Here is a 22,500-nt window from a genome sequence, read left to right on the forward strand (position 1 = left end):
CCTTTCCCTGGCACACTCTGGAACTCCCTGCCTGCTTCTGTGTCTCCACCTTCCTACCACTTCACTTCATTTAAGAGTGAGATGTCAACACATTTCTCCCTCAATTTTGACTAATTCTTTCATATCTTTTAGGAAAACTGTAATTCTAATATTTTTTTGCCCTCGGCAGCTTTCCCTCTTCCATTAAAAGAATAAATAAATAATCACCCTACCCCCCCCCCCACAGGTTCGGGAGGAGGTTGGTGAGGTAACAGTGCTGGTGAACAATGCTGGTGTGATGCCGTGCAAACCCTTCTTGAAACACACACCGGATGACGTCGTTGGTGTGTTTCGAGTCAACGTGTTTGCGCAGTTTTGGGTCAGTGGTTTGTTTTTTTTTGCGTTCTATCACCTCTTATTGCCCTTTTAAGACTCTCCCAGCCTCTCCCAGCCCCTCTCACTGATTTTTCCACCTCTCCCACACACTCCCACACACTCATAACCTTCCCACACTCTCCCAAACACACTCACAACATCATAACTTTCATCTGCCAAGTTTTATCTCTTTCAAATCTCTCCCAGCTTCTCCCAGTCTCTTCCAGCCTCTCCCAGCTCCTCTCACTGATTTTTCCACCTCTCCCACACACTCCCAGTCCTCCCACACTCTCCCACACTCCCCCAAACACACTCAATCACACACAACATTACTTTCATGTACTACTTCTCTTTCAAACCTCTCCCAGCTCATTCCAGCCTCTCCCAGCCCCTCCCAATCTCTCCCAGCCCCTCTCACTCCCTCTCACTGACTCCCCTACCTCTCCCACACTCTCCCAGCTCCTGCAAGAGTGGCTGCCAAGCTTCATTAAGGCAGGAAGAGGCAAAATTGTCGCACTGTCTTCTATTGCTGGCCTGGTCCCTACCTCCAATCTAGTCCCTTACTGTGCCACCAAGTTCGCTGTGAGAGGTGAGAGAGAGTGAGAGTGACAGGGAGAGGTGTGGGGTGTGTCTATGAGTGTGTCAGGGGTGTGTAGAGGGTGTGTGGTGTTGAAATTGGGATGTTTTGGGGTGTTTTGGGGTGTTTTAGTGTGTGTTTTGGTGTTTTAGTGTGTTTTGGTGTGTTTTGGGTGTTTTACTGTGTTTTGGTGTGTTTTGGTGTGTTTTTATGTTTTGGGTGTGTTTTGGGCTGCTTGGGAGTGTTTTGGTGTGTTTTGGGTGTGTTTTGCAGTATTTTTGAGTATTTTTGAGATGTTTTTGATGTGTTTTGGGATGTTTTGGGGTGTTTTGCATGTTTTTGGGAATGTGTGTGTGTGTGTGTGTGTGTACATTTCTAATCCAGTTTCTTTATTCTCTCTCTCCTCTCCTCTCCTCTCCTCTCTTCTCCCCTTCCCTTCCCTTCCCTCTCCCTCCCCTTCTCCCTCTCCCTCTCCCCCACTCCTCCCTCCCCAGGATTAATGGAAGGTCTGACGGAGGAACTAAGGTACGCCAAACGCCATCCGGACATCCAGGTGACGTCCGTTTATCCGTTTGTCGTGGATACCGGCCTGGCCCAGCACCCGCGCATCAGGTGAGAGAGAGAGAGAGAGAGAGAGAGAGAGAGAGAGAGAGAGAGAAAATCACATCACAAATCAAAACCAACAAAAAGCAACAAAAATTCACTTCCTCTTTGTCGTGTGACCTCCAATGACCTGACCTCTACCCCCGCCCCCCCCCTCAGGTTCCCATCGCTGAACCCTGTGACCTCCCCCAGCCAGTGTGCAGCCCAGGTCATCGAGGGGGTCAGGAGAGGGGAAGAGGTCATCTGTGTCCCAAGGAAGGATTTCTATGGCCACTGGCTTGTCAAGTGAGTGTGTGTGTGTGTGTGTGTGTGTGTGTGTGTGTGTGTGTGTGTGTGTGTGTGTTTTCTCTCTTTCTTTCTCTTTCTTTTTCTCTTTCTCTGTCTCTTTTTCTCTTAATCGCTTTCTCTCTTTCTCTCTTTCTCTCTCTCTCTCTCTCTCTCTCTCTCTCTCTCTCTCTCTCTCTCTCTCTCTCTCTCTCTCTCTCTCTCTCTCTCTCTCTCTCTCTCTCTCTCTCTCTCTGTGTGTGTGTGTGTATGTGTGTGTGTTTTTATATTTTGTTTTCTCTCCCAGCCTCTCCCAGCCTCTCCCAGCTTCTCCCAGCCTCTCCCAGTTCCTCCCAGCCTCTCCCAGTCCCTCCCAGTCTCTGCCAGCCTCTCCCAGCCTCTCCCAGCCTTCTCCCAGCTTGTTTCTCCCTCTCCCAGCCCCTCCCAGCCTCTCCCAGCAAGTTTTTTCCCAGCTTGTTTCTCCCTCTCCCAGCCCCTCCCAGCCTCTTCCCAGCTTATTTCTCCCTCTCCCAGCTCCTCCCAATAAGTTTTTCCCTCTCCCAGCTCTCTCCCAGCTCTCTCCCCACCTCTCTCAGCTTATTTCTCCCTCTTCCAGCTCCTCCCAGCTTGTTTACCCCTCTCCCAGCTGTCTCCCAACCTCTCCCAGCCCCTCCCAGTCTCTCCCAGTATGTTTTTTTCCTCTCCCAGTCCCTCCCAGCCTCTCTCTCTCTCTCTCTCTCTTCCAGTGCAATGCCAAGGGAAGTTCGGAAAGCCTTCCTAGATTTTATGGACACAGGTGTGGACGAGGACTGAGAGAGAGAGAGAGAGAGAGAGAGAGATTGTTATTGTTATTATTGTTGTTTGTTGATGGAGCTGTAATGCAAATATTCTCTTATAAATTGTTCTTTTGGGGTTGTGACCACACACACACACACACACACACACACACACACACACACACACACACACACTTATTTAACGATCTCAAGTGCCTTATACTTAAATACCTTACTTAAAATTATTACTATTCATTATATAAGTACCATTATTATTATTATTATTATTATTATTATTATTATTATTATTATTATTATTATTAAGTTACTATAACGTTAATTTTTGTTTACTGGAAGGTTGCCTATTGAATTTTAAGTTGATTTTATAAGATATGGTCTAATTTATTTGTATTAAGCCATAAATGTTAATAAATTTATCGGTATACCATTTTCTTGTCTTCCTTTTGAAATATTTGTTTATATCCGTGGAAAATTACAAATAAGTAAAAAAATAATAGAAATAACGTTAAATCTCTAATAAGCACAGTTGTATTAGATAAGACATAAAAAGAGAAGGGTGAAGATAAGATTAAGTAACTGGGTACAATAATGTACAATATCGATAAATGAAGACCCACACCAGCAGACTTAAACAAAGAAAAAAAAGAGGCTTAAAACACAAATAAAACCAAGTTGCGATGAATAAAACAGTAAAACAAAAGGAAATAATTAATAGAAGAGAAAATAACTATAAACGACGATTAAGATTAACTGAGTATGAAATGAAAGATGTCGATAAAATAGAGACCCAGAAAATAAATAAAAAAAAAACTTAAAAACAAATAAACCAAGCTGCAATAAATAAAACAGTAAAACAAAAGAAAATAATTAATAGAAGAGAAAATAACTATAAACGACAATAAAGATAAACTGAGTATGAAATGAACGATGTCGATAAAACTGAGACCACAGACAAAAAAAAAAAAAAAAAGATACTTAACAAACAAATAAACCAAGTTGCGATAAATAAAACACAGTAAAACAAAAGAAAATAATTAATAGAAGAGAAAATAACTATAAACGACAATAAAGATAAACTGAGTATGAAATTAACGATGTCGATAAAACAGAGACCAAGACCCAGACCGAGACAGAGACATGTAAACAACAACAAAAGCCATGTGAGCTTGCCAACCGTCGAGTGTCCAGGAAAAACACTAAAAAACACCAAAAAAACACCGAAAAACGAGTAAGAAAACACGATACCGAAGAAGAGGAAGAGGAGAGGACGCCGATAAGTATGAGGAAGTGTAGAAACAGACGTGGATAAAGGAGGGAGATGTTAAATGTGTATAATCGAGCCGTGACGAGAATATAAAAATAAAACAGGAATTAATAAGAGAATAAAGAAGAAAAACAGGAAAATAAGTGAATAAAAACAAGAAATAAGACAAAACACGAGATAAATCACAAAAAAAAAAAAAACACCTCAAAACACGAAATGCAAGCTGAAAATGTCTTAAAACAACAATAAAATAAAAAAAACAGGAAAACAACAGAATAAAGATTAAAAAAACGAGAAAAACAATAAGAATAAAAAAACAACCAAAAATGTCTTAAAACAACTTAAAATGGCTACTTATCAAAGACTCACCAGCTTACTTAGAACACTTAAACAGCCACTTAAGTACGGAAATGTTACGTGTATTGCGAGAAACACTTATATTTCACTACCGAGGCTGAGAAAGTGGGCAGTTTTGTGGTGGTGGTGGTGGTCGGTGTTTACATGTCCAGAATGTGTTTGGACAGAGAGAAGTTCCTGTTTATCTACTCGGGAATGTTAGTCAGGTGTGTTTGTGTGTTTGTTGGTGTTTGTTTTGTGTTTGTGTTTGTTTTGGGTGTGTGTGTTTGTTTTTTTCTTTGTTTCTGTGTGTGTTTGTTTGTGTTTTTTTCTTTGTAAGTGTTTGTGTGTGTGTGTTTGTGTGTGTGTGTGTGTGTGTGTGTTTTTGTGTTTGTTTTATTTGAAATTTGTTTTACTTGAGGTAATATTTTGTGTTTGAGGTTATTATTATTATTGTTCTTCTTCTTCTTCTTCTTCTTCTTCTCCTTTTCTTCCTCCATATTACAATTTTTTCTATTTACATTCTTAATTTTAATTCCTCCTCCTCCTCCTCCTCCTCCTCCTCCTCCTCCTCCTCCTCCTCCTCCTCCTCCTCCTCCTCCTCCTCCTCCTCCTCCTCCTCCTCCTCCTCCTCCTCCACCACCACCACCACTTCCTCTCTTTCCCTCTCTTTAAATGACACACCATCCTTAATCTCTCCTCCTCCTCCTCCTTCTCCTCCTCCACAGGTGACAGCGGAGAGTGACCTGCTGGAAGATGAGCTGGAGGAGGAGGAGGAGGAGAAGGACATGGAGGACGACATACTGGACTTCTTAAATCCTCGACTGTTGGCATATGAAGAGACAGACACCAGCTTTGTCCTGCCCTGCCCAGCCTGCCATAGGAAGGTGAGAGGGAGAGGGAGAGGGACTGGTTATTGATTGCTAGAGAGAGAGAGAGAGAGAGAGAGAGAGAGAGTTTGTGTGTTTGTGTAAGAGAGGAGAAAAAAAATACAGGTTAGGTTAAGAAAGAGAGAGAGTTTGTGTGCGTGTATGTGTAAGAGAGAGAGAGAGAGAGAGAGAGAGAGAGAGAGAGAGAGAGAGAGAGAGAGAGAGAGAGAGAGAGAGAGAGAGAGAGCATGCATTTGTCAAAGAAAACGAGATAAAGAAATAGAGATAAAAAAGAAAATATTTGTGTTTTATATAGAGAATTACAGAGAGAGAGAGAGAGAGAGAGTCATCATTATTATTATTATTATTATTATCATTATTATTATTATTATTATTTTTTTTTTTCAGAATGAAGAAGAAACAAAACAAAATGAAATATTCATTGACAAGAACTCAGGTTTGTCTCTCCCAGTCTCTCCCACCCTCTCCCACCCTCTTCCAGTCTCTCCCACTCTCTCCCAGCCTCTCCCAGTCTCTCCCAGCCTCTCCCAGTCTCTCCCAGCCTCTCCCAGCCTCTCCCAGTTCTCTCCCAGTCTCTCTCAACCTCTCCCAGCCTCTCCCAGTCTCTCCCAGCCTCTCCCCTCTCCCAGTCTCTCCCAGTCTCTTCCAGCCTCTCCCAGTCTCTTCCAGCCTCTCCCAGTCTCTCCCAGACACTCCCAGATACTCCCAAACACTCCTAGATACTCCTAACCTACTTTAACTTAGTCTAACCTAACTTGTAACCTCTCCCACACACTCCTACGCTCTCCCAAACTCTCCCACACACTCCCAAACACTCCCACACACTCACAAACACTCCCACACACTCCAGAACACTCACAAACATTTACAAACACTCACAAACACTTCCAAACACTCCCACACACTCCCACACACTCACAAATACTCCCAAAGTCTCCCTCTCTCTCCCACACACTCACACACTCACAAACACTCATAAACATTGACAAAAGGAGAAAAACACTTACATAACTTAATCCTCTCACACACACACACTCTTCCACTCTCCCACGCTCTCCCAGGTTATTTTGTGTGCCCGTGGTGTTGCCGAGACGGACCCTGGGAGGAGTTGATGGCCCTGCTAGACACGAGAGAAGACACACTCACCACAAACCAACTCACTGCCTATTTAGAGAGTGCCTTGCCGATAGCTGAAGTGACGGACGATTGCTTGAAGGAGTCGCCTTTCAGGGTGTGTGTGTGTGTGTGTGTGTGTGTGTGTGTGTGTGTGTGTGTTTGAGGGAGTTTTTGATTGAAGAATTGAGAGAGAAGTGTGTGTTTTGGTGTGTTTTGTGTGTTTTGGGTGTGTTTTGAGGTGTTTTGGGTGTTTGGGTGTGTTTGGGGTGTTTTGGGTGTTTTAGGGGTGTTTTGGGTGTTTGGGTGTTTTGAGGTGTTTGTGTGTTTGGGTGTGTTTGGGGTGTTTTGGGTGTTTTGGTGTGTTTGGGTGTGTTTGGGGTTGTTTAAGGTGTGTTTTTGGTGTGTTTTGGGTGGTTTTGGAGTGTTTTGGAAGTGTTTTGAGGTGTTTTATGTTTGTGTGTGTGTGTGTGTGTTTGAGTGTGTTCCCCTTGTTCTCTTCTATCTTGTAAGGTTGGCAGTCCCATTTCCTTCAGCCATTCTTCATATGTGAGGTCCTTTAGTTCCAGCACCATCTTTGTAGCAATCTTCTGTATCCTTTCTAACCTTCTGTGTGTGTGTGTGTGTGTGTGTGTGTGTGTGTGTGTGTGTGTGTGTTTTATTTATTTCATACGTTTTTTTCAATCCTTTCTCCGCAGAACACAAACAGAGTGACTTTAGACAAGTTCGGAGCGCGGGTGACCTCTGACCTCTCTCGACTCCTTCTCCCAGTGACCAATGGCGCGGGTGACACTGTGGGGGTGGAAAGTGTCTCTCCTTCACCCACTCCCGCAGGTTAGAGAGAGAGAGAGAGAGAGAGAGGATTTATTTAGTTTATTTATTCTCACAAACACTTAAAACACACAAAAACACACAAAACACACCAAAACATACCAAAACACCCCTAAAATGCACTAAAGCACACCAAAACACCCTCAAACACATCCAAAACACCCCAAAACACACCCAAACACATCCAAACACCTCCAAACACACAAAACACCCCAAAATATGAAAACACCCCAAAACATCCCAAAACACACTCAAAACACACCAAAACACCCCAGACACACCAAAACACACACAAAACACACAAAAACACCCACAAATACCCCCAAAACACCCCCAAACACCCATGTCTCACCCCAAACACCTCCCCACACACAGATCATCCGTCGTTTTGTCTCCGGCCAAACGTGTGTCTTCACCAATCCAAACACCACCACCACCAAGAGGGCGGTGGTGGTGGTGGTGCCAACGTGCTGTGATGTGGTGTTGCTGGCTGACTGTGGTGTCCATGCTGTGTCGCTGCCCTCAGAAGGTGCGTTTGTTTGTGTGTGTGTGTGTGTGTGTGTGTGTGTGTGTGTGTGTTTTATTTATTTATTTATTTATTTTGTGTGTGTTTGTGTGTTTGTTTGTAGTTCAAAGGTGTGTGTTTGTGTGTTTGTTTGCTGTGATGTGGTGTTGCTGGCTGACTGTGGTGTCCATGCTGTGTCGCTTCAGAAGGTGCGTTTGTTTGTGTGTGTTGTGTGTGTGTGTTTGTGTGTTTTTTTATTTATTTATTTATTTATTTTGTGTGTGTTTGTATGTTTGTTTGTAGTTCAAAGGTGTGTGTTTGTGTGTTTGTTTTCCGTTTGTTTTGGTTTTATTTATTTATTTGTTTATTTGATTTTATTTGTATTTTTTTATTGAATTCTCTCTCTCTCTCTCTCTCTCTCTCTCTCTCTCTCTCTCTCTCTCTCTCTCTCTCTCTCTCTCTCTCTCTCTCTCTCTCCAGATGTGTCAGCGTTGGAGCGACACATTCTGGGGAGCGGTGTTGCAGAGGTGTTGGTGTGGTGCAGGGGGCTGCCTCCCCCCCGCCCCCTCCTCACCACCCTCCTCCACACTGGGGTGGCCTGCAGTGTGGTGAGGTAAGTGTGGTGGTGGTGGTGGTGCTGGAAAGATAGTAGTAGTAGTAGTAGTGGTAGTAGTAGTGGTGGTGGTGGTGGTAGTAGTAGTGGTAGTAGTAGAAATATTGTTGTAGTAGTTGTTGTTGCTGTTGTAGTAGTAGTAGTAGTAGTAGTGGTAGTGATAGTAGTAGTGGTAGTAGTAGTAGTAGTAGTAGTAGTAGTAATATTTAAAAGATTATAGAAATAGTAGTAGTAGTAAGAAAGTTGTAGTAGTAGTAATAGTAGTAGTAGAAAGATTGCAGTAGTAGTAGTAGTAGTAGTAGTAGTAGTAATATTGTTGTAGTAGTAGTTGTTGCAGATGTTATTCTTGCTGTAGTAGTAGTAGTAGTAGTAATAGTAGTAGTGTGTATTTACCTAGTTATGCTCTACAATTTTCAAACGTAACCTATTTCATTTACTATTTTATTTATTTATTTATTTATTTAACCTAACTATTTATCTATTTATTCTAATATTAACCTAACCTAACCTAACCTAACTTAACCTAACCTAACCTAACCTAACCTAATTTAACCAAAAACATTCTTAGGTCCGCAGAAAACGACACACCAGTTTATTTGAAGTCAAGGACGGAGATTAAAACAGCCTTGAAAAACACCATACCCGTTTTGTCCACCGCCATCACCTCCTTCTCCCAGATCAAGGACAAGGTGTATTACAGACTCACGCATAAGGAAGAGGTGCGTTTGGGTGTATTTGGGTATGTTTTGGGGATGTTTGGGGTGGTTTGGGTATGTTTTTGGGGTGTTTGGGTGCATTTGGGGGTGTTTGGATGTGTTTTGGGTGTGTTTTGAGGTATTTTGGGTGTGTTTGGATGTGTTTTAGGGTGTTTTGGGTTGTTCTATGGTTTTTTGGATGTTTTGGGTGTGTTTTGAGTCTTTGGGATGTTACAAGGGTGTTTTGGAGTGTTTGGGTATGTTTATTTATGTTTTAAGGTGTTTTGAGTGTGTTTAGATGTGTTTGGGTATAGTTACATGAGTTCTGTGTGTTTTGGGATTTTTGGGTGTGTTTGAGTGTTTTGGGAAATTTGGGTGTGCTTTGGGGTGTTTGGGTGTGTTTTGAGTGTGTTTAGATGTGTTTGGGTATGTTTAGGTGTGTTCTGGGTATGTTTTGATGTGTTTCGAGTGTGTGTTGTGAAATTTGGGTATGTTTTGGGGTGTTTTGAGTGTGTTTGGGGAAATTTGGGTGTGTTTTGAGGGTGTTTGGGTATATTTAGGTCGGGTTTTGTATTAACCATTTATCTCTCTCTCTCTCTCTCTCTCCCTCCCCTCTCCCCGTCTCCCTCCCTAACCTAACCCAACACCCCAGACTTGTGGCGTGCAGTGGCGTCGCTTTGGCGGGCTCAATGACATCCTACTGGGCCACAGAGCTGGGGAGATGACTGTGCTGACTGGTCCTACTGGGAGCGGGAAGACCACATTTATGGCTGAGTACTCCCTAGATCTCTGCTGCCAGGGGGTAAGTGCCTTGGGAGGGGTTTTGGGGGTTTTGGTGTGTTTTAGGGTGTTTGGGATGTTTTTTGGGGGTTTTGGTGTGTTTTTGGGGTGTTTTGGTGTGTTTTTTGGGTGTTTGGGTGGTTTTGGTGTATTTTTGGGTGTTTTGGGGTTTTGGGGTAGTTGAATGTGTTTTGGTGTGTATATGGTGTGTTTTGGGGTTTTGGGGTGTTTTTGTGTGTGTGTTTGGGGTGTTTTGGGTGTGTTTTGGGTATATTTTGCAGGTTTTGGGATGTTTTGGGGGTTTTGGTGTTTTGGGTGTTTTTGGTGTGTTTTGGTGTTTTTTTGTTGTGTTTGGGTGTGTTTTGGGTATGTTTTGGGTGTTTGGGGTGTTTTGGTGTGTTTTTGGGGTGTTTTGGTGTGTTTGGGTGTTTTGATTGTTATGCTTTCCTATTTTTATCAACAACTTTAGCCTCATTTGCCAACCTAACCTAATTTGTCACCCCATAACCACTCGCTCTCTCTCTCTCGCAGGTCCAAACACTCATATTTTTCAATTTTTTTATGTATTTTTGTAGTTTTATTTAATTTTTTATCATTTTTTTATTTTTATTTCCAACCTAACCTAATTTACCACCCCATAACCACTCGCTCTCTCTCCCCGCAGGTCCGAACACTGTGGGGGAGCTTTGAGGTGAGTGTGGTGAGGCTGTGTGAGGTGTTGCTGCAGCAGTACTCCGGGGCACCACTCCCTCACCAGTACCACCACTTCAACACCATCGCGTCACAGTTCACCACTCTACCTCTCCACTTCCTCACCTTCCATGGGCAACACCAGGTGGAGGAGGTGGTCAAGGTGGGGTTCTGGGGGGGGCTTTATGGGTGTCTCAGGGGTCTGGGGTTCTGGAGGTCTTCAGGGAGGTGTTTGTATGTGTGTTTGTGTGTGTGTGTGTTTTAGGGTGTTTTTGGTGTGTTTTGGAAGTGTTTTGAGGTGTTTTGTGTGTGTCTGTGTGTGTGTGTGTGTCTGTGTGTGTTTTGGGGTGTTTTGGTGTGTTTCGGGTGTTTTGGAAGTGTTTTGCGGTGTTTTGGAAATGTTTTGAGGTGTTTTTTTTGTGTGTGTGTGTGTGTGTGTGTTTCTGCGATTTGATGTTTTTTTAACGTTTTTCTACAATTTTTTTTCCTTTGTTTTTTTTTATGCTTTTTTTGATGTTTCTGCATATTTTTTCATTCAATATTCCCTCGTTTTTGATGTTTTTTTATGATTTTTACGTTTTTGTGACATAATTCCTACGTTTTGGTGTTTTTTTAATATTTCCATTTGCTTTCCATTCATTATTCCTGCGTTTTGATGTTTTTTTCATATTTTTCTGTGTTTTCGATACAATTCATCATGTTTTTTTAATTTATTCAACTATTTTAACCCTTATTACCAATCTAACCTAACCAGAACACCCTAAACCACTCACTCTCTCTCTCCCGCAGGCTATGAGGGAGGCGGTGGAGGTGTGGGGGGTCCAGCACACCATCATAGACAACCTGCAGTTCATGCTTGGGACAGGACACTCTGGGACAGCTTCGGACCGCTGGTGGGAGCAAGACAAGGCTGTGGCGATTTTGCGGAGATTCGCCACACAGACCGGTTGCCATGTTACTGTTATTGCACATCCTAAGAAGGTGTGTGTGTGTGTGTGTGTGTGTGTGGGATTTTGAGTGTGTTTTGAGTGTGTTTTGGGTGTTTTTGTGTGTTTTGGGGTATATTGAGTGTGTTTTGGTGTGTTTTTGGGTGTTTCAGTGGGTTTTGGGGTGTTTGGGTATGTTTTGTGTGTCTTTTGGTATTTTTGGGTGTTTTGGGTGTGTCTTGGGTGTTTTGGTGTGGTAGGGTGTGTTTTGGTATGTTTTGAGTGTGTTTTGGTATGTTTTGGGTGTGTTTGGAATATTTTCAGTGTGTTTTGGGTGTATTCTCATGTGATTTGATTGTGTGTGTATGTTTGAGAGAGAGAGAGAGAGAGCATGTGTATATAATATGTGTGCGTTTGAGAGAGAGCAAGCAAGAAAAAGAGAGAAAGTGAGGAGAGAGAGAGTGAGAGTGTATGTATGTATCTGTAATGTGTGTGTGTGTGTGTAATGCGTCCGTGTGTGCGTGTGTCGCCAGGTGCCGGAGGGTCAGCCGCTGGGGATGGACAGTGTGTTTGGAAGTGCTAAGGTCACCCAGGAGGCAGACAATGTTATGATACTACAGGTCAAGAACGCGTCCTCTTCTCTCTCCTCTGCCAGAAAGGTGTTGCAGGTACGTGTGTGTGTGTGTGTGTGTTTATTTATTTATTTATTTATTTATTTTTTTTCTAAGTTTTTTTCGTTTTTCTTATTTTTATTTTATTTTTTATTTTTATTGTTTTGTTTGTTTTATTTCGTTTATTCATTTATTTTATTCATTTATTTTTTGTGTATATTTTTTTTTTTTTTTTTTTTTTTGTCATTTTTCTCTTGTTAGTAATTATTGTTGTTGTTGTTGTTGTTGTTGTTGTTGTTGTTTCACTAATTTATATTCCTCCTCTTCTTCCTCTTCCTCCTTCTTCTTCTTCTTCTTCTTCTTCTTCTTCTTCTTCTCCTCCTCCTCCTCCTCCTCCTCCTCCTCCTCTCTCCTCCTCCTCCTCTCCTCTCCTCTCTCTCTCTCTCTCTCTCTCTCTCTCTCTCTCTCTCTCTCTCTCTCTCTCTCTCTCTCTCTCTCTCGCAGGTGGTCAAGAATCGGTATGGAGGTCAGCTGGGTGACCTTCCCCTGCGGTTCCACAAGGACTCTCTGACCTTGTCCTCTTGTTTCAGGCAGAAGGTCAGGTCAAAGAGAGAGAGAGAGGGAGAGGGAGAGGAGAGGAGAGGAAGAGGGAGAGAGAGAGAGGAACATGTCTCTAAGAAAGTTTAAAATGAAGGGTTTGTCAAAATTTGTGTGTGTGTGTGTGTGTGTGTGTGTGTGTGTGTGTGTGTGAAAGAGAGAGAGTAAGTGAGGTGGGGATGTTTAAAGATAGACTTGTTATCTTTCTTTTCTCTCTCTTTTTTTTTCTCTCTTAAAAATAAAGAAAATGATTGAGTGGGTTGTCTTTCTCTCTTTTTTTCTTTCTCGCTCTAAAAATAAAGAAAGTGAGTTAAGTTTATTATCTCTCTCTCTCTCTCTCTCTCTCTCTCTCTCTCTCTCTCTCTCTCTCTCTCTCTCTCTCTCTCTCAAATCTCATTATTGGATAAGAATAAAGAAGTAAAATTTTTAAATGTTTTGAAATTGTAAAGGAAAAATCTCAAGAATTTAGAATTAGAATTAACTTATTATTATTATTATTATTATTATTGTTATTGAGTGGCCAAATAATTGTTGCTTTTGTGTTGTGTTTGTAATAATAATGATGATAATAATAAAGGATTGAATGTAATGGTGTGTGTTATTGTTGTTGTTATTGTTATTATTATTAGTATTGTCATTATCATTGTTATTGTTGTATTTTTTTCTTGTTTTCTTTACTACTACTACTACTACTACCACCACCACCAAATAATAATAATAGATTAATTTTGACCTTTATACCCTAAAAAAAAACATTAATTTCCCAAAACACATGAATTTTAAGGACAAATGAGTAAATATGCTTAGAAAGAGTCACAAAGAAGTTAATTACTGAAACACACACACACACACACACACACACACGTAATAGTTCACCAAAAGCAATGACCCTCTTGGTGAATCATGTCTGAGGAACACCACCTCGGCATTCACTTTGGCTTGTGTTCGTGAGTTCGTTTCACTGGTGGATATAACATAGGGAGGGGCGAGTGAGGAGTGTGGAGGGGACGTATTACAATTCAAGTATCCTTTATTCACCGTGCTTTATACAATCATGAAATTACATTACTCTTAGATAACTTTTAATGAATAATAATGATAAGTGGCCACAATTCAAGGAAACTGTCCAATGTAGTGATGGAGGGAGGCAGGTGTCAAGTAATAGGCTAGTACACACACACACACACACACACACACACACACAGTATTAGTATTAGTATTTATCTTTCAATAGTCTCTTTCTTCTCTTTCATTATTTCTTTCTCCTCCTCCTCTTCTCTTTTCGATCCTTCTCTCCTCGCCACCACTGTTTAACGAGTCCTGTCACCTCCTCTCCGCTTCTCTGTCTTTGCACCAAAATTAACTTCAATATACACAATGACATTAATGGTCTAGTATTTACTTTGATATATTTATGCTTTGTAATATTCCATTTTGTTTTAGTGTAGGTCTATAAGTGGAAGGAGTGCATTGTGGGTTGTCGCCTGGGCCACTGGTCAGCCTAGGAAGGGGAGAGGGTGATCGGCGGGTGAGGCTCAGACAAGATATGTTTGATATAGGAGTGACTTGGAGGGAGACTGTGCTGCTGGTGACTTGTTTAATATTGATTTATTCTGACCCCATGTCATCACACACAATACACCACACTGCGCTCTTTCACTCTATCACCATACACACCCTTGTCACCACACACCATACACCACACTGCTCTCTTCCACCACACACCACACACAGCCCTGTCACCACACCATACACCACACTGCTCTCTTCCTCTCAGGCTTTCACCACACACCACTATCACACACCATACACCACACTGCTCTCTTCCATTCTATCACCACACACATTTTGTATTGTTTTTTTTTTTTATTTATTTATTGCTTTTTATTGGTTTTGAATGTCGTGATTTGTAATGTCGATATTTTGTCACTCATCTCTCACTGTTTATCATATTTTTTTAAGTGATTATGTGTTATTTTTTGTTGTTTTGTATTCTTTTCTTATTTATTTGTGTATTTTTCTTATTAGGTTTATATATTGTGTGTAATGTAATGTTGAATATGGTAATGTCGACATTTTATAGCTCCTCCCAGCGGCTACTTGTATCCTCAAATAAACTAAAAACCACAATAACACTGAATATTCCACACATAATTCCCTGATAATTTTCGAACACTGAGAATTTAACACATACAAGGACATAGTATTGGAATTTATAGCGGGCAAGGAGAAGAGAGTCAATTCCTTTAGAGAGCCACAGCTGATGATGGCGTCGGTACCTCCCGCCAAGACACACGGTTGGCCTCACTGGAGTGCCGTTATATTTACAGCCTGTATAGAGGTGACAGTGCCGTGACAGAGGTGGTGGAGGTTATTAATGCACCAAGGAACAGGTGTGTAAGGTGTGGCAGTGGTGTTGATAAGGGATTAGTGTGTAAGGAGGGAAAGAAGTGTGGTGGGCCGAGTGCTCCGTGTCAACAAATTTAGTGGTGGTGACAGTGGTGATGGCCGTGTGGTGTTTGGTGTTGCTTATACACCCCATAAACACACTCAAACACCCGCAACACATCCACAACATGCCCATATACACCCAAACACACACAAAGTGAAGTGATGACATTCCCGACAGCACCAGTAAAACGGCGAGACAAGAGAGCAGTGCAAGTCTTCACCACGACCCTCCACACCGCCTCACCATCATTTATTTAAGGTATTTCTAAGGCCACTCTCTTATTTGTAGGTTTTCTTTGCATATGAGAGTGAAAACAGTGCCCAAATGTTGAAAAGGTGATGGGTATAACGAACAGTTGTCAGTATTACCAGCTATTATTTGCTTCTTTGACTCACCGTAAGCCAAACATGTGTCAGAATGGAACCACTACTCTACCATTGCATGTTACCTGGTCAAGTTTTTCCGATGGAGCTTAATTTTGTTGTGGTGAGATAATAAATGCAACATAAGGATTATGGAGCCCGCGCTGCAGTGTTCCCGGATGTTGAGCACCACCCCTGTCCCCCCCGTGGCAAACTGCGGGTTCCAATACTTTTTTTCATATATTCTCTAACAATAATATTACGCTTCCATGGTGTGTTTTTATGGTTTCTATAAATATTTCGTTGTGTTTGAAGTGTGTTCCGCGGCTGTGTTGGGTCAATATGTGGCGTTTAGTGGTGTTTTATAGCTTAAATATGAGCTGCCATAATCCTCAAAATTTTCCATCTCCCATTTTGAATATTTTTATTTCGAGCTGTAACTGGGCCTTTATGTTTTAAAAAATTGCCTCTGCTCTTTTACATCCCGTACCTACTCACTGCTAGGTGAACAGGGGCTACACGTGAAAGAAGACACACCCAAATATCTCCACCCGGCCAGGGAATGGAACCCTGGTCTTCTGGCTTGTGAAGCCAGCGCTCTAACCACTGAGCTACCGGGCGTGTGTGTGTGTGTGGAGTGTGTGGGGATGAATGTGGTGTGTGCTGGGTGTTTTAAGTGATCTGTGCGTATGTGTGGAGTGTGTGGGGATGATTGTGGTGTATGTTGGGGGTTTCTAGTTGAGTTGTGTGTTTATTTATTAGTATTTTGAAGTGTTGCATCGTGTTTTGGGTTAATTTTAAGCGTTTTGAAATGATTTGGGTGGGTTTTGTGGTGTAGAGGGTGTTATTGGTGTATATTCTGATTCTGATTTGTATTGCATACAGGCCTGGTCACCCCACTATAGACAGGATATCAACATGTTAGAAGCAGTTCAGAGAAGAGCAACTAGGATGATACCAGCTTTGAAGCGCCTGGAGTATAGAGATAGATTAAAGGCATTAAACATGTTTTCATTTGAGAGGAGATGTATAAGAGGGGATATGATAGAGTTATTTAAAATGTTCTCAGATACAAACTACATAGATGTGAGATCTTTCTTTACCTTAGAGGAGGGAAGTAGGACTAGAAATCATGGCAGGAAGATTAGAAAGCAAGGCTGCAGGTTAGATATAAGAAAATATTTCTTTAGTCATAGGGTGGTAGACTTCTGGAATGCATTGCCAGAGACGGTTGTAAATAGCACTAGTTTGACAATGTTTAAAACAGATTAGATAAGCACTTAAATTTATTAGATTTATAATTATGTATAGCGCTGCATGATAGTTTTTATAAGAAATTTACTATAGTTAAACAAGACATGATCCCCATGTATGGGGATTACAGATTGTAGAGGAATTCGCTGCAGGACTTAGCCCTGTTAATGGGCCAAATATTTAGAATTAGTATATAATGTATTGTGTACTTGTAAGTGTATCTTTAAGTACTGATGACGAGGTCGCTGTGCGACTGATACAGGATAACCTAGATGGGCCCTGGTGGCCCTTTGTTATCCTATTATTTATGTTATGTTATGTTATGTTAAAGCGCAGGGCACACACATTTTTTGGGGTTGGTTTTTGCGGGTGATTGAAATAGCACTGTTGAAACAAGAGTCTTAGAAATATAACTTAGCCGACCACTGTTTTTCGAAGTTCACAGTTATGGGGAAGTTTGTTCTTAAGAGTGTTTCTGCTCTTGATTTGATAGATGTCATGTTAATCTGTCAAGAGATCATCAAACATCCCTTAAAAACTGGAGGGGTTTGGGTGTGTTTTGGGGGGTTTTGGGGTGTTTGGGGTGAAAGTTTGTTTCTACTACTACTACTACTACTACTACTACTACTACTACTACTACTATTATTGCTACTGCTGCTACTACTACTACTACTACTACTACTACTACTACTACTACTACTACTACTACTACTACTACTACTACTACTTCTACTACGAAATACAATAGATTACTTTTGACATTTATACAAAAAAAAAAAAAACATTTTCGTAAACACGTGAATTTTAAGGACAAAAGAATAAATATGCTTAGAAAAGTCACAAAGAAGTTTATTAATACACACACACACACACACACACACACACACACACACACACGTATACATTAAGATAATTTTTACTTACATATATTAATTAATAAATTAATTTAAGTACAGCCATTAGTAAGATTTATATATAGAGAGATTTATATATATAGAGAAGGAAAAATTATTAGTGAATTGGAGAGAGAGAGAGAGAGAGAGAGAGAGAGAGAGAGAGAGAGAGAGAAAATAATAATAAAAAAATAAAAGTGGGTTTTATAGAGAGAAGGAATGAGTGTGTGTGTGGTAAGTTGGGAACACAGATAAGTTAGGAAGGTGAATGAGTGTGTGTGTGTGTGTGTGTGTGTGTGTGTGTGTGTGTGTGTGTGTGTGTGTGTGTGTGTGTGTGTGTGTGTGTCACTGAAAATGCTTTAAAACGTAACAATAAACACAACAAAAACTTCAATAAATACAAATAAACTAAGAAAAAAAGCAAGAATTTGAGTTTTGCGTGCATGTTGCGTGTGTGTGCGTGCGTGTGTGCGTATAAATAAACTAAAAACGTAAGAATTTGAGTTTGCGTGCATGTGTGTGTGTGTGTGTGTGTGTGTGTGTGTGTGTGTGTGTCCGTGTGTGCGTGCAAATAAAAAAAAAAAAAACCATGTACGGGTTTGTGCGTGCGTGAATTTGCGTGTGCATATAAATAAACTTAAAAACGTAAAAAAATTGAATTTGCGTGCATGTGCGTGTTTCTGCGTGCGTGTGTTTGCGTTTGCGTGCGTATAAATACACTAGAAAAAAAACCTTAAGAATTTGAGTTTGCGTGTTTGTGTATGTGTGTGTGTGTGTGTGTGTGCGTACAAATAAAAAAACGTAAGAATTTGAGTTTGCGTGCATGTCCGTGTATTTGCGTGCGTGTGATTGCGTGCGTGCGTGCGTGTGATTGCGTGCGTGCGTGTGTGTTAGCGCGGCGCCTTATGACACACGCCGACATCAAAATCTTGGTCTTCATTCAGCTCGGCCCTAATTTCTTGTATAGGCTTCAGTAATTTGATAGGCACGTGGTCATCCCTTCGCTGAGAGAGAGAGAGAGAGAGAGAGAGAGAGAGAGAGAGAGAGAGAGAGAGAGAAACACAAGTCTTAAAAAATCTTCAATTAACAACCTAACTACAACTTCTCAATAACAAAAACACAACAAAACAAAAAATAAATAAAACATTCACAAAATCTTTAAAAAAATCACAACTTTTTTCCTCAATTACAAAAAAAGAAAAAAAACGTCTATATTTAGGCCTACCTGGAAGAGTGTTTCCCCTTCAAAAGTCAATAGGCTGTACTTTCTCGCCCGCAGCAACATTCCCACCAGCTTGTTTGAAATGCGTGTGTAGATCTGAGTGATTGAGAAAACTGGTTAACACAATTTCCACGTTGTTAATCTATTTAGTGCTGGGACACATTTCTACCGAGATTTGTTTGCGATTAGACCATTTTATTGACATTAGGAAGGGACTGTATCACGGAGGTGGACAGAGTAGTGGTGACTGACTGAGAATACTGGTTAACTCTTGCATGAAGGAGGTGGACAGAGTAGTGGTGACAGAGTACTGGTTAACTGTTGCATCAGGGAGGTGGGCAGAGTAGTGGTGACTGACTGAGAATACTGGTTAACTCTTGCATGAAGGAGGTGGACAGAGTAGTGGTGACTGAGAGTACTGGTTAACTGTTGCATCAGGGAGGTGGGCAGAGTAGTGGTGACTGACTGAGAATACTGGTTAACTCTTGCATGAAGGAGGTGGACAGAGTAGTGGTGACTGAGAGTACTGGTGAACTCTTACATGAGGGAGGTGGACAGAGTAGTGGTGAGTGACTGAGAGTACTGGTTAACTCTTGCATGAGGGAGGTGGACAGAGTAGTGGTGAGTGACTGAGAGTACTGGTTAACTCTTGCATGATCCCATATTTTTGGGGTAATGGATGTTTGGCATGGGATGAGGCCATCATTTTATATTTTCATATAATTTCAATGAAGATTGATGAAAAAGACACGTAGTAGACTCAACGTGGCACATGACGCCCGAATAGCCCTTTCAGTCACAAAGCCAAAAATAAAATAAACTGGCACAGGCAATACAAGCTCAACCCTCTCATTAAGAATCACGACTAGGTTGTGACTCTGAATATTATAGATTGGCATTATTGTATTGCAGTTTCTATTAATTTGTCTGCTTTTGATGTATGAAATAAAATTACTTATTTTCCTATTATAGATTTGCATTATTGTATTGCATAGTTTCTATTTTGTCTGCTTTTGAAGTATGAAATAAAGTTACTTCTTTTCCTTTATTACGAGTATTTGTTCATTGGGGTAATGGATAATTGTGAAATTGTATTTTTGGGTAATCGCTGCGAAAAGGTTGGGAAACACTGGAATAGAGGCTAGAGAAAGTAGAAAGTGTTGTATAGAGAGAGGGAGGGAGGAGGGGAGGCATGCAGTTAGTAAGACCACAGAACAGTTGGCTTGAAAACAGCTATAGAAGAGAGAAAGACTGGATTAGAGAGGAGAGGAGAGAAGCTAAACACACACACACACACACACACACACCTGGAACAGTTCACCAAAAGCAATGACCGCGGTGCCATCAGGAAGTGGGATTCCCTCTTGGTGAATCATGTCGCATAGGAACACCACCTCAGCATTCACGTGTTTGGCCGCGTTCTTGCCTCTCCGCTCCGTCTTGCTCCCTGCTACTGGCCTGTGTGTAGTAGTAGTAGTAGTAGTAGTAGTAGTGTTTGTAGCTTAGATGAGACACGTTTAAGCACTCGGAAAACTCACCAGTGGATGCCTTCAAAACAAACTGGTAACTAGTAACTTTAATAAATAATAATAAATAAATAAAGAAAAAAAAACGAAAGAAAAGAAATGCATTTATCTCCAAAAAAACTGATTTCAAGCACTCCAAAACACTCAAATACTCACTAAAAACTCTAAAAGAACCTAGACTAACTTAAAACACACAAAAACACCCCAAAACTCACTAAAAACCCTTAAACACTCACTCAATACACACAAAAGCACATTAAAAACACTGCAAACTTACTTAAAACACAAAAAAACACCACAAAAACACACAAGAACAATCAAAACACTACAAAGACACTCAAAAGACACTCAAAACACAAAAAAACACTCAAAACACTACAAACTTATGTAAAACACTACAAAACACACTCAAAACACTACAAACACACTCAAAACACTACAAACACACTCAAAACGCACAAGAACACTCAAAACACTACAAACTTACTTAAAACATCCCAAAACACCCCAAAAACTCACAAAAACACTACAAACTTACTTAAAACACCCCAAAGCACACTTAAAACACGACAAGCACATCAAAAACACAGGAAAACACCCAAAAACTCAATGAAAAACACTAAAACACACACACACCTTATTTAAACATTCTCATTTCAACATTCCTACTCTATTCCTTCTCATTTCCACTCATTCCCACTCATCTCCACTCATTCCCTCTCATTCCAACTCATTCCCCACTCATTCTCACGTACCGTCCGTAGTTGGGGTCGTCCTTAGCGAGTGTGGAGGCAGCGGTGGCCTTGCAATCGCCGCTAAACGGGTTCTTTGCCATCTTAGCGGTGTGTTTAGCGGCGCTCTCTGCAAATTGCTGCTGGCGTTCCTGTAGGCTACCGCAATGTCTTAGGGAGAAGGGCTGTGGTGGTGGTGGTAGTGGTGGTAGTGGTAGTGGTGGTGGTAGTAGTAGTAGTGGTTGTTTTTATTATTATTAGGGTGGTGGTAGTAGTAGTATAGTGGTTATAGTAGTAATAGTAGTGGTTGTTGTTGTAGTCGTAGTATTAGTAGTAGTGGTGGTGGTGGTGGTTGTGTTAATATAGTAGTGGTGGTTGTAGTAGTAATAGTGGTGGTGGTGGTGGTGGTGGTGGTGATGGTGGTGGGTTGAGGAGGAGGAGGAGGAAGAGGAGGAAAAAGATTAACAGACCGAGGAGAAGGAGGATGAGGAGAAGGAAGAAGAAAAAGATAATAATAATAATAATAATAATAATAATAATAATAATAATGATAATAATAATAATAATGATAATTTTACGCAGACATAACAGTAATAGGAAAAGTCTGTCTGTGTGATCTGTCTGTCTGTCTGTCTGTCTGTGTGTTTGTGTGTCTGTCTGTCTGTCTCACCTGCGAGTGTGTGTCAGATTTAGCAGAGTTGCCAGATGTTGTTTTTTCATCCAATCTTGCCTTCCGCTCTGTCACGCTCCCGCCCCGCCCACACACCTGTAGCAGCAGCAGTAGTAGTAGTAGTAGTAGTGGTGGTAGTAGTAGTAGTAGTAGTAGTAGTAGTAGTAGTAGTAGTAGTAGTAGTAGTAGTAGTAGTAGTAGTAGTAGTAGTAGTAGTAGTAGTAGTAGTAGTAGTAGTAGTAGTGATAGTTGTAGTAGTAGTAGTAGTAGTAGTAGTAGTAGTGGTAATAGTGATAGATATAGTAGTAGTAGTCTCTCTCTCTCTCTCTCTCTCTCTCTCTCTCTCTCTCTCTCTCTCTCTCTCTCTCTCTCTCTCTCTCTCTCTCTCTCTCTCTCTCTCTCTCTCTCTCTCTCTGTCTGTCTGTCTGTCTGTCTGTCTGTCTGTCTCTCTCTCTCTCTCTCTCTCTCTCTCTCTCTCTCTCTCTCTCTCTCTCTCTCTCTCTCTCTCTCTCTTACTTACTATAGAATCACTCATCTCTCTTTTGAAACTTTCTCTCCAGCTATTGAGGTAGTTTCCCCCACTGTGAGAGAGAGATAGAGAGAGAGAGAGAGGGAGGGAGGGAGGGAAACACGTACGGTCACTTCGAGCACGGAAGAGAGACTGACAGACAAACAGACAGAGAGAGGGAGAAAGGTGTGATTAGATAGCGCCACGAGAACCAAGATATTAAATTCCTTATATTTTCGCTCATATCTCTTAATCTATCGCATATTTTTCATCACTCTCTACGTGAAGTTGTAGACTATGAATTTATCTTTAAAATGAGTGGTCGTTTATTAATAGAAGCTTTGTTGGACGTGAGAAATCAGTGCATATAAATAGTCCTTGGCAAGCGGCCCAGTGTCGGTATATTTAGAAACGGGGGAGTTTGCCGATTTCTCTA

General features: G+C 41.2%; 3 protein-coding genes and 1 long non-coding RNA gene across 7 annotated transcripts in view; 2 read left to right on the forward strand and 2 right to left on the reverse strand.

Annotated features, from left to right (window-relative positions):
- Nucleotides 1-3,487, reverse strand: part of LOC123516450 — an 18,260-nt gene extending 14,773 nt beyond the window's left edge. Inside the window, exon 1 of the long non-coding RNA XR_006678195.1 lies at nt 2,722-3,487. This is a non-coding gene — a long non-coding RNA (uncharacterized LOC123516450). The remainder of the gene's footprint in view (nt 1-2,721) is intronic.
- LOC123515721 (epidermal retinol dehydrogenase 2-like) overlaps nt 1-5,287 on the forward strand; it is a 10,600-nt gene extending 5,313 nt beyond the window's left edge. For 2 of the 3 annotated variants that reach the window (XM_045274592.1, XM_045274644.1), the window contains 5 exons: nt 227-358; nt 814-943; nt 1,426-1,543; nt 1,694-1,819; nt 2,545-3,019. In XM_045274592.1, coding sequence (XP_045130527.1) covers nt 227-358; nt 814-943; nt 1,426-1,543; nt 1,694-1,819; nt 2,545-2,611 — 573 coding nt within the window. In that variant the 3' untranslated portion in view covers nt 2,612-3,019. Of the gene's footprint in view, nt 1-226; nt 359-813; nt 944-1,425; nt 1,544-1,693; nt 1,820-2,544; nt 3,020-5,232 lie in introns of those variants that run through there. The other variant, XM_045274729.1, reaches the window with a different exon arrangement.
- On the forward strand, nt 3,715-12,666 carry LOC123515586 (twinkle protein, mitochondrial-like). Its single transcript, XM_045274379.1, is given in 14 exon segments — nt 3,715-4,422; nt 4,924-5,082; nt 5,473-5,521; nt 6,147-6,316; nt 6,897-7,000; nt 7,002-7,032; nt 7,405-7,558; nt 8,015-8,147; nt 8,716-8,866; nt 9,495-9,644; nt 10,287-10,475; nt 11,102-11,293; nt 11,772-11,906; nt 12,354-12,666. Coding segments are annotated over 13 exon segments (1,740 nt in total). The 5' UTR covers nt 3,715-4,422; nt 4,924-4,983; the 3' UTR covers nt 12,537-12,666.
- Nucleotides 12,667-17,342: 4,676 nt separating this feature from the next.
- On the reverse strand, nt 17,343-22,203 carry LOC123516085 (actin-binding Rho-activating protein-like). 2 transcript variants are annotated; one of them, XM_045275198.1, is made up of 6 exons: nt 22,077-22,203; nt 21,557-21,652; nt 20,911-21,071; nt 19,937-20,087; nt 18,633-18,725; nt 17,343-18,411 (listed from the first exon to the last, which is right to left on the reverse strand). In XM_045275198.1, exons 1-6 carry the CDS (start codon nt 22,089-22,091, stop codon nt 18,298-18,300), a joined length of 630 nt encoding a protein of 209 aa, XP_045131133.1. In that variant the 5' UTR covers nt 22,092-22,203; the 3' UTR covers nt 17,343-18,297. The 2 variants fall into 2 exon arrangements, with proteins under 2 accessions (XP_045131133.1, XP_045131210.1); XM_045275275.1 differs by lacking the exon at nt 21,557-21,652 and having other exon boundaries at nt 22,077-22,198.
- Nucleotides 22,204-22,500: the final 297 nt, after the last annotated feature.

Source organism: Portunus trituberculatus, chromosome 1 (genome assembly GCF_017591435.1).
Source record: "Portunus trituberculatus isolate SZX2019 chromosome 1, ASM1759143v1, whole genome shotgun sequence".
Taxonomy (NCBI): Eukaryota; Metazoa; Arthropoda; class Malacostraca; order Decapoda; family Portunidae; genus Portunus; species Portunus trituberculatus.